The sequence below is a fragment of the Trachinotus anak genome, unplaced genomic scaffold (genome assembly GCF_046630095.1).
Source record: "Trachinotus anak isolate AG129_WGS33_773 ecotype Australia unplaced genomic scaffold, CSIRO_AGI_Tana_v1 ptg000016l, whole genome shotgun sequence".
NCBI classification, from domain to species: domain Eukaryota; kingdom Metazoa; phylum Chordata; class Actinopteri; order Carangiformes; family Carangidae; genus Trachinotus; species Trachinotus anak.
The window spans coordinates 1,031,460-1,042,625 of NW_027273867.1; the positions used below are offsets into that span (position 1 = coordinate 1,031,460).

At 44.4% G+C, this 11,166-nt stretch overlaps 1 protein-coding gene across 6 annotated transcripts in view; it reads left to right on the forward strand.

The window, feature by feature from the left end:
- Positions 1 to 7,010, forward strand: part of arhgef2a (Rho guanine nucleotide exchange factor (GEF) 2a) — a 34,418-nt gene extending 27,408 nt beyond the window's left edge. For 5 of the 6 annotated variants that reach the window (XM_071499214.1, XM_071499209.1, XM_071499212.1 and 2 more), the window contains 5 exons: positions 1,459 to 1,494; positions 1,692 to 1,742; positions 4,198 to 4,524; positions 4,871 to 5,018; positions 5,360 to 7,010. In XM_071499214.1, coding sequence (XP_071355315.1) covers positions 1,459 to 1,494; positions 1,692 to 1,742; positions 4,198 to 4,524; positions 4,871 to 5,018; positions 5,360 to 5,388 — 591 coding nt within the window. In that variant the 3' untranslated portion in view covers positions 5,389 to 7,010. The remainder of the gene's footprint in view (positions 1 to 1,458; positions 1,495 to 1,691; positions 1,743 to 4,197; positions 4,525 to 4,870; positions 5,019 to 5,359) is intronic. The other variant, XM_071499211.1, reaches the window with a different exon arrangement.
- The last annotated feature ends 4,156 nt before the right edge of the window (positions 7,011 to 11,166 follow it).

The window sequence follows — 11,166 nt, forward strand, 5'->3', positions numbered from 1 at the left end:
CGAGACTCGGTGTGAACGTGAAGGGTGTCACACTGTACATAATGCACTGAGCTGGAAGATGGACTGGGGTCAGCAGGTCTGGGGCACCCTGTCATGATGATCCAGCCTGATGCAGAAGGACTGTACACTTCCATTTAATCAGAAGATTGGGGGGGAGGGGGCAGACAACCATCCACTGTCACATAATTTCCTTTTAGACATGATGTAATATCACTGTCTTTCAGTTAGTCCTGAAGCTCTTTACACAGGCTGCCCCTTCATCTTCACTGAACAGGTCATCTCTGACCAGAACCCAGTCAGACCACCAGACACTTCAGATATGTCTCAACCACAACACTGCAACAGAAGAACAATATACACACTGACATGATAACACACTGACAACTGATGAACGTTTATTCACGAGTCACTGTTTCCATATATTTAGTAAAGTCACACTGTACAGTACTGTCCCTCACACCTGCCACATCACCTCTTATGTTTTCTTTGGTGATAGAAAGATGGAGAGATGTATCTATAGATCAGAGGTCTCCAACCTGTTTTCCTCTCAGAGCTCCTCGTGTCACAGTTACATCACACAACTGATCTCGAACCAAATCAGATCAATAAGATCAATAAGTCATCAAAGATTAATATCTAAAACATCTGAAACTCACATCAATGATTCAGTCAGACCTGAACACACAGACATGACAACACCACTGCAGATACACCTCCAGAAACCGTCTGAGAAACCAAAGAAGAAGAAGAAGAAGACACTCCTCAGTCAGAAAGCAGAGTGAAGTTGTGTTGTTAAAATTTGACCATATTGAACCTGTGGGTGAGCTGCTCTGAAACAGGCTGAGATGGCGGTGGCTCCACCTGCTGGAGACCTGCTGGAGGTCTAAAATGTCTAATCCAATACTGCTAGTCTTCAGGAGAAGTGGGGGGGACATATGGTGATGTGGATGGTGGTCATCAACCCTCAGGGGGGGTGTGGAGGCAGGAGTAAGACTAACACCCTGGGATTTGGAGCAGACCAGTTTGTTTCCTGCCCCTCCTCAAAAGTCGATGATGCAGGAGTGAGACAAGCCTCTCTGTGCTGTCAGAGCCAGAGACGCTTTGTTACCTGGACACTGACATTAGTTCCTCTCTGACAGAGATAGGACTGTGGTCCATGTAGGACTGTGTTTGGTCATGCAGAACTGTGTTTGGTCCATGTAGGATTGTGTTTAGTCATGTAGGACTGTGTTTGGTCATGTAGGACTCTCTTTGGTCATGTAGGACTCTCTTTGGTCATGTAGGACTCTCTTTGGTCATGTAGGACTCTCTTTGGTCCATGTAGACTGTGTTTGACTGAGTTGCGACTATGTGACCCCAGATTTGACCAAAGCTTGTCAGCTGTATAAAAAACTGCCACACCTCTCACTGTGTCATGTTCTAATTTCTTTCATTGTCATCTTCTTTTATCTTCTGAAGGACTCAATGAGGAGCCAGGACAGACCACCTCCCACGGTAAGTCAGGGGGTGAAGGTGGGACTGAGTCTGTCCACACAGTCACATAATGGGACAAAAACAAGTCTCCATAATGTGACTCAGTAGATTTTAAAGTGATGGCATGTTTTAAGGTTATGGTCAGGATTAGGTTAATAGAAGTTATGGTCAAAGTGTGTGTGTGTGTCCATAATAAGTGTGTTGCCTGTGTTTAACAGGAGATCTGTCAGAGGCTGGTGAATCTCAGTGTTTACCTCCATGCTCTCCAGGTGAGTAGCTTCTTTTTTCTCCTCTTTTCCCCAGTGTTCCCAGTAAAGATGGTACTTACATGTGGCACTACACAAAGTCACTGAAGCTGCAGAGCAGAACAAGGACTGCTGTCTCCAGCTGCAGTTAGCGGGCTAGTTGTTTAACAGTTATCATGATCTGTTAGCAGCTAGCTGTTTACCACATAATATGGTCTGGTTAGCTGCTAGCCATTTAACAGTTGACACAGTGTGATTAGCAGCTAGCTGTTTAACAGTTAATGCAGCAATTGAACTTTTAAAGTAACTAAGTATAGAAACTTTGGATGACATGATCTGATCGATTCATCTAAAAAGTAGATGATATAACAAAGTGAGATCATCCATGATATCAGCTCATCAGATCACCGACCTTTACTTGGAGCTCTGTTTCTGTTCAGGGTCAAATTTAACTTCTTGTGATTTCCCCCTTTTTGTTCCAATAGAAACCACCAGCCACATAAAATATACCAATAAAGAGTAAACAAGATAACTAGATGACTAGACTCATCACACTGATGTGATTTTATGCATTACAGTTAAATTAGATATTTATGAAGATCTTTAGAGGAGATTTAAAAACCTCAAGATAAATATCTTGTTTCATTATTATAGGTCAGATAACTCAGCCCTACTTTAACCTCATTTTCCTGATTATACTGACACGGTTTTACTGAAGCAACATTGTAAACTGCTGAATCTGCTCTTTGTTACTCACATTTTTCATTTCATTATCAATAACCCACTCCGTGTGTGTGTGTGGTTGCAGTAATATTAATGTATGTCAGTGTTTTTCAGTAACATTAATCCACTTCTGGCCTCCATCAAAAACAGAGCAAGCTGACATTAGACGTGACTGATTTCAGGTTATTGAGTTCATAGGACCAGACAAAGACGACCAGCTGTCATTGACTGTGTCTAAGGCTCAGGCTCAAAACACCAACCGGCCAAAATCATTCATTTTCATTGGAGACAGTAATGTTAATGTTGCCTTACCATTAATGCTGCTGTAATGTTTACAGATTGCAGCTGATTTGTCATCTTTGTGTGAATATCAGAGTACGAATCGTGGAGGGAACCGCAGAACTCTTCTTAAGGTCATCTCTGGACAGCGCTGAAACTGAGCTGTGGGAGGGAAAAGCTGTGGGGTGAACACAACAGGGGGTGTGGGGAAGAAAGTGTTGACTTGTGGGAATGAATAGTGTGAGCGTTTGTAGATTCAGGAAAGTGATTGTGGCACATTTTTAAATAACACATTTTAATCTTTGGTCTCAGTGTCAGGGGTATTTTCAGGTCAGAAGAGACTGTCCTGTAACAAACGAGGTTATAGGTCGTCTGTCAGCAGGTTATTATGACCCATAGTTAGGTGTTGTTGCTAGGCGACATCTAGTGGTCGTAGTAATTATGACAGGAGAAAAGAAAAAAGTGCGGTGACGTAGTTTACCAATGACAAAATCCACGTCAGGAGGAGGTTGGGGTGGATGGATGGGTCAACAATACAAAGGAATATTACAAAGGAGAGCGGTGTTCGATTCCCATGTGAAAGTAGCAGTTCATGTTGTTTCTATTATCCATGACCGTTCATTATTATTATTGTAACCATGACAACAAAGATCATCTAATGTTGAGGAAGTACTTATTTTAACCCAAATCACCATCTTTTCCTAAACCTAGCCAAGCCATGACCGTTATTACAGTAACCATGACAACAAAGGTAGGTACACTGCTCTCAGTACAGTCTTTGTGTTTATTATTGTAACCATGACAACCAAGGTCTGGTACACCTGCTGCCGTAGGGGCACAATTTCAGGAGACACTGATATGCTGTAGGGCTGGTAGAGGACTGGTTGGAGGACTAGTTGGGTCAAAAGGCTCAAGTCCAAGTCGAGTTGCAAGTCATCACATTTATAACTCGAGTCTGACTCAAGCCCATGTCATGTGACTCGAGTCCGCCCCTGTGGTAAACTGATTGAATGTGTGTGTACATTAAAGTTATTATTTTTGGGCTTTTATGCCTTTATTATAGTTCAGTGGAGACTGACAGGAAAGGGGGTTGAGAGGGGAATGACATGCAGGAAAGAATCGAACCGATCGGGAGTCGAACCGGTGCCCGCCTGCTAAGAGCGTCTTTGCGCCCAAATGGTATGCGCCCTAACCACTTGACTACCGGGCTGCCCCAGTGTGTGTACATTAATAGTCCTTTCTGCAGCAGGAAGGGAAAAAGATAATCCATCTTCAAGAGGTTGGTCTGTTACTCCCTCTCAGGTGCTCTAGTTTGACTCACTATCCAGTCAGCTGGAGAATCTTTCCTCTGGTGGATTCTGTCCTTGGTACTGATGGTACTTGATACTGTCCTTGGGAGGTACGCCCCCGTTCAGTGTGTGTGTCAGTTCTCAGCCTGTAAAAACGTTGAAACTGGATTCTCTGTCATGTCCTGAAGGGCGCTGTCATCAAACAAGACTCCATCTTGGAGCTGCTGCTACAACCTCAGGACAGCATGGTGCCAGCTGCAGGGGGGGTGTGGCGCCCTCACTGGCGAGATGGTGGAAATCGAGAGGCCAGTGTGGGGTCCACCATTGGGGAGCTGGCTCTTTTACAGAGACAACACAGCCTGCTGCAGGAAGAGCTGCTGAGGCTGCGGGATGCAGAGAGCCGCTTCAAGGACAGCGAGAGGGCCCGGGCCAAGCTGGAGAAGCAGGTCCGACACATGAAGGTCTGCAGCGGGGCTGCACCTGCCTTGCAGCACCTGTCAGAGCAGCATTCTCAGGTAACAACAAATGTACCACAATGTTTGGGACAGGTTTGAAAAAATGGTCAAAATCAAGAGGCTGTTACCCAGACCTTAATTCCCCAGTATCAAGTCAGGTTCCAAAGGACTGGTAAAAACACCCATGTTTCTAAACTCCACCCCCCTTTGTATTCAGGCTTTCTGTCAAAAATGTGTAGTCTCAATCCCAAACTGAGAGAGAGCTCTGATGATGTCATGGTGATATCATCCAGGTTCTAACTGAGAGTGAGCTGATTTTGATGTGTAGAATGTGCAGAGAGCTCCTTTAATGAAGGATGATGCCCTCTGAGTCTCTACAGGCTCTTTCCTCTTGTTGTTGTTGCAGCCTGCATCTCTGCAACCAGGAAGTGACAACACCCCACGGGCCAGGCAGGAGCCTGTCTGCCAATCAGATGGCCTACAGGACGGCAGTGATCTGGAGGTAGACGTGACGTCAGACGATGATGATGGGACAGCGTCTGTAGGCTCCAAAGGTCAGACTGAAGAAAAGACAATGGCTGTGACTACATCACTCTGAGGTCACCCTCTTAGCTCCACCCATGAGGTCAGCTGTGTCTGTCACCACTGAGCTACTCCCTCAACATCAGACTCTGGATCTTAATTAGACTCAGGATCCTGATCACACTCTGGATCCTGATTAGTCTCAGGATCCAGATAAGACACATATTCAGTTTCCAGTGGCAGCACAGCTTCAGTGTGTGAGTGTCGTAGCTTCATAGATATACTGTGTAGATAGATAGATAGATCGATCCTGTATATGGTGGATATTGTGTCACTTCAGGGACTTACTCTGGATCTGTTTCCTCTCTTTCAGACCTTCAGGAGATCCCAGAGGAGATCTGATCCTCGCCGTGTTTCACGCTGCTGATCAGATGTAACCAATTGACTCATGTCTTCATATTTATTCAGCTGCTTTGCTTTTGGCTTGTGACAGTGAGCTGTTTTATTTTTCACTTGTGCTTTTGTTTGTTTGGATATCCATGATCTGATCCCATCATTCTGAAAACAGCTGAATGGATGTGAGTCTGTCGGACGTGAGGATGTGACAGAGTCAACATCAGGAGTGTCTGTAATCTAATTTCAGGGTTTACTAACTCCATTTATTAATATGTAGTTTATATGTTAAAAATAACAACAATAGAAAAAAAGATTAAAAAAAAAAAACCTTTATTAATCTCCAGAGTAATTCAAATTCATTCATTTATTATCAATAATTTATCAATTAGCACCTTTGTAGTGTATAGAGTTTACAACAGGACTGAGTACACCCCTGTATAATATGACTGATATGTTCCATGAGTCAATATTATATGATCTCATTATATTTAAGTTAAAGTGTGTGAGAAGTTCTAAAAGAACCTGTGGACACCTCAGCTTCCTGGTTGTGTCTAATCCAACATGGCTCCACATGGTGAGGGTCTGTCTGAACCACAGGAAACCAGACGGGGAGACTTCATAAAGGATAACGACCAGGAGCATCAGCAAATACTGAACCTGAGCTGAAACCACTGCAGGAGAGGTCAGGAGGAACAGGAAGGTCTGGAGTCTGGATCAGATGTGGTCCAACAGGTTTGGTGTGGACCTGGTCAGGACCAGCACAGTGAAATATGGAGGTGGGGGTGAGCTGATGTGAGGCTGCATGAGAGCAGAAGGTGGTGTGGAGATGACTTATAGATGGAGCTTTTAACCCAGATCCTGAACCAGAAGACAGCCCCCAGTCTGAAGGAGTTTCCAACATCACAATGATCCAGACACTCTGAAGAAGTCAAACCTAGTCTAGTCTGTGCCTGACTGGAACCCAGTAAAAACCGCTAGAGGATTTTAAAACATCAGGATCCGGGGAGAACATCTGTCCACACATCTGTCCACACATCTGTGTCAGATTGGTGTCATCCATATCCAGGAGGAAGTCACCAAAAACAAAACATTACAAAATAAAAGGGCAGAGTCTGTGATGGAGGTGAACTGACTTCAGTGTCTTTGGTATCAACCTTTCATTGTTAGAGGATCACCCTGACCCCACCTCCCTGCCAGTCTGACTGTGGCCGGCAGTGATCTGGAGGTAGACGTGACGTCAATCAGTGCCTCCACACTGGCCACAGTCAGGCTGGCTGTCTCGTTATTGTGAAAACTTTGAGGAAAGTTCTCTGGACTCAAGGATGAACTGATTAGAATCTGGTGGTCAAAGGTCAAAGTTCAACGCTGTAATCAGGAGGAGGAGACTGTGACCATATTTCCTATAACTTCATTGGCAGAGGAAACCACAGGAGGAGGTGACTCTGGTTGTTTTTCTTTATGAACGATGACAGAGTGTGTTGATGTACCTGAGCTACTCAGGGTCTGTGGGCTCTGTAAACTGGATCATGGTGTTTTCAGTCCAGACTGTTGGACGGTGTCGTCTCACAGCTGCTGATCTGTGACTCACAGCTGATTTAATGTCAATAAAGCTTCAGTGTTTACTCTGAGTGAAGCTGCAGCAGTTTGTCTCATGGCACAGTCACAGTGTTCAGGCCTGTGCATCAATGTTTCTATTAAGGACGGAGGTGATGGTGGTGATCAGCTGACTGCAGCTCTACAGAGACTCAGATCAGTGTTCAGTGTTCTGGTTCACTCTCTGCTCTCACAGCTGTTTACAGATGTTTTCATCTGTAAACAGCTGTCTGTAGAGAGCTAAATGAGAACACACACACTGCTCCTTGAGCTGATTTATCTCCAACATAATGAACAGTGAGTCATCACAGCTGCAGTCAGAGCACCTGAGCGACACATGCTTTTATTATGAAGGTCCTGTGTGATAATATTTTAGGAAGTGCATTTCTCAAAATGTTGACAGTGTTCAAATGAGATGATACTCTCATCAGTCACATCAAGAAAAACATTTATGTTTGGACAAAATAATAATAATAATAATAATGAGGCAGAGGCCCAGTCTCAGTCTTCCTCTTACGGCCTGAGTCCTGAATCCTCACAGACTGCTGCAGGGGCACAGAGTGGCCCTCAGCACTGGAACTGGGTCAGTCTCACTGTCCTCTGTTGTTCCTGAGAGAGTCCTAACTCACACAGCCACTGGGGGGCATCTCTCATCTCACCTGTAGTTAACACTGGGTTAAACTGGATGATAGGCCTTTTATTTTTTATTATTATTATTATTATTATTATCATTACCCTGTTCCCAGTGTAGTCAGCAGAGCTGATCTCAGAGCAGCCACATGATGGTGACGTCTCAGGTGATGGTATATGCTCTTCCTCCCTCATGCAGCTCATCCAGCAGACAAACACGCTTTCAGCTTTATTGAGTTTATCCACTGAATGGCAGCTCTATCTATCTATCTATCTATACAGTGGAGTTTGGTGAACTGAGCCAACTCTGTGTCCTGTTTTGACATGAATGTATTTCAGGCTCCATTGTCAGGTGATGAATACATGAATAAGATGGTGTGAGCAGTGTGATGAACACACGAATGAGACGGTGTGAGCAGTGTCAGGCTGAAACTAGAACCGGGACTGGACTTACTTCTGCACAAACTTTTGTCATTCATGTGGACTGTATGTAAAATAAATAAAAGTTGTAATACAGAGTGTGTTGTGTTGAGTTGAGTTGTGTTGCGTTGTGTTGATGTGCAGACATTAGAAGCCAGAGGATGTGACTGTAGAGATATGACTGATACATACAGGTGTTCTCTGTCTGATGCACAGAGAGAGGATGAACAGTAGGTCTCAGGGTTGTACAGTGGTTCTTGTTCTGGTTGGAACCTGCTGGGATATCTGTGTATGTGTTTGTCTGTGTGTATCCTCCTACAGCCCAGAGACATGCAGGTTATGTTAATGTTATCTGAGCCATGTGACCTCCTCTCAACATCACAGACCTGGACAGAGGACAGACTGCACAAAACTCAGAGACAGTTCATAGAGAGGACACAGATAGACCCTAGACCAGATCCTAGACATCTGGACCGAGGCCTTGATATAACAGAGGGACAGACGGAGACGATGGTCCACCACAGAGGGTTCCAGAGACCCAGCATGTTTACCACCTACTCATGGACATGAACTCATTTAGCTGTACTACAGTTTTGGTCTCTAGAGCTAATTTCCTCCTCCATGACAACTGTTCGGGCTGAATTTTATAGAACTCACCTGTTTACATTTTATTAAGGACTAAAGTGATGGAGAATTGTGGGCGTGGCCTCTTTGAGTGACAGGTTGGTGAACATATGTTTGCCACAAACCAACATGCACTGAAGTCCCAGCTCCACACATGCCCCGCCTCTTTGACCATATTTGGATTAGCTGGGAGTTAGAGGCAGAGTCAGGCACTGCTAAGATGGCGACGGTGGAGCAGCTCACTCTGAGCTTCAGAAACCTATGGTGATGTCACAGAGGCTCCGCCCATCTTTACTGACAGTCTGTGGTGGAGGCGAGCTCAAATGGGTGAAGTCATTTTCAGGTTGTAGTTCAAATTCCAGCTGCAGGAGTCTCAACTGTTGTTACTACTGATTTTCTATTGGTCAGCTTCATATGATGAAAAACATTTCTTACATACGAAGCAATAAATGTCACCACTCAGCATTTGTTTCCAGCTGCAGTTCTTTAACATGTTATTAACAACAATTAGTGATAAACTGCTAAGACCATACAGTCCAGCTTTAATGCTTGGAGCCCTGTCACCATATACAGTCCACCAGAAGGCAGAGCCAGGTTGAACACACTCTGATCCTGTGATAGAAAAGGTCACTGTCCAACACATGGACCCACAGACTCACAAACTGATATCAACCTTTTCTGATCTGATGTTGGTGACCAATGTTTCCAGAATGTGATGGAGCTGAACTCAACAGGTTTGACAGTCTCAGACCTAAGCAGTGATCCTGCTCCCTACTCTCTGTCTGCACCAATGGCTGCCTGTGTATTTGTGTGCATAGCTGCAGACATACAATCTTATTCTAATCCTCTAGACAATGTCAGCCAAAAGATGTTTATTAATAACCCGACTGGGGCCTAGAGAGGGGAATAACTGACATGGTCACCGCCTGGCTCACTACCCCATCCATCCCAGGAGAAATCCAAGTATAGGCACTGGAGGCCAGGTGATGGAATAGAGTTACAGGACAGACATTCCTACCCAGTGTCAGTTTGTATTGTGTTCTATCTCCTAACCTCTCAACCTATCACGAGACGGTTCATAGAACATCAGTTCTTCAAGTTCTGTTTAAAACAGTTATGTTCTACATTATTCTGGAGGGGATTAATGTGTTTCCTTTAGACACAGTCTCTACCTCTGAAGGCAAAAACAGAATTTAGTGGAGAGAAATGCTGACATCAGTGTGTGACTCCACCTGAAACACTCAACACACTTCCTACAACCTCCTTCAGAACTGACCCAGAGGTAGTAAAGCTTCACTCATACAAACAATGGATCAAATGAATGAATGTAATCTGACTCAGCTGTAAGAAGACGTCCATCCTCTTTTACCTCGTTTGGTTTCCGTCTCATCTGAATCCAGCAGCAGCTGTTGTCAGAGAAAAGCTCTGATGAAGCTTCTGTCCATGACCTGCTCAGCTGAAAACAGACACAGTTAGAGAGCAGCAGCTGAACATAGTGGAGCGTTTAGCAGATAGATCTTTTTCCCATCAGCTGGTGGAGACTAGAACAGGGAGCACATGTTTGTGAAGTGGCCTGAAACATTAGCATGCTAAATGAATGCTTGCTCTTAGCCAGAGAGGAAGGCACTCCTCTCCTTCTCCTCTTAACCATGACATCAGGTGGGAAAACAGATTCAACATCTTCAACCTGCATGACTTCCCCCTTTGGCTTCTGCCTCCACCTCCCCTGCCATCACAGTCACTGTCGTCTCTTGTCCCTCCACCAGCCATACCTGAGTGTTTCTCACTCTGCAGTGTCCTGTAGTGTCCAACATGATGGAAAATATTCCCAGTGTCCTCGCAGATCACCCACTCACCCAGTCAGACCTCTGAATTTCTAAAATTCCTGGTTCCCTCACAGTCCTCGATAACCAATCTTTATGTCCAGTCCTAACACAGCTGTGATGTGGGTCATTTTAGTTGCACTGTTAGCCTTAGCCTCGTGTGTTGACAAGGTTAACTTCTTCCTATAGACGTCCAGAAGAAGTTCTATCCTGACTGTCCTCCATCAGGTGCCCTCATCCTCTTCTGGTCACATCTGGTCTCCACCAGTAATTAGGAGTGTCAACTGCCACTTCCCCAGGGAATCTCACATATACAATAGTAGCAGTTATCTTTGTTGAAGCAGGCTGCACAGCAAATACCAGACTGCCCTCCAATCAAATCTGCCCTATTCAGCACTCAGTCTCCAACAAACATGATCTTCACTTTAAATGACTTCATGTTTCATAAGTCTGACTTCTTATAAGGACCTGCTCTTTCTTCCTTAAATGATATTCTTTGGGGTAACAACCTAATAAGAAAAATTTGGGCTCCATTGTTAATTGTATAGATAAAATCTCTTCTATCACATATTTCACCTCTTCCCAGAACATTTTTATCTTGTTACATTCCCACACACCGTGTAAAAAATGTTCCCTTGCATTGTTCACATTTGAAACACGAATCAGAGAAGTTACTATTAAATTTATTTGACTT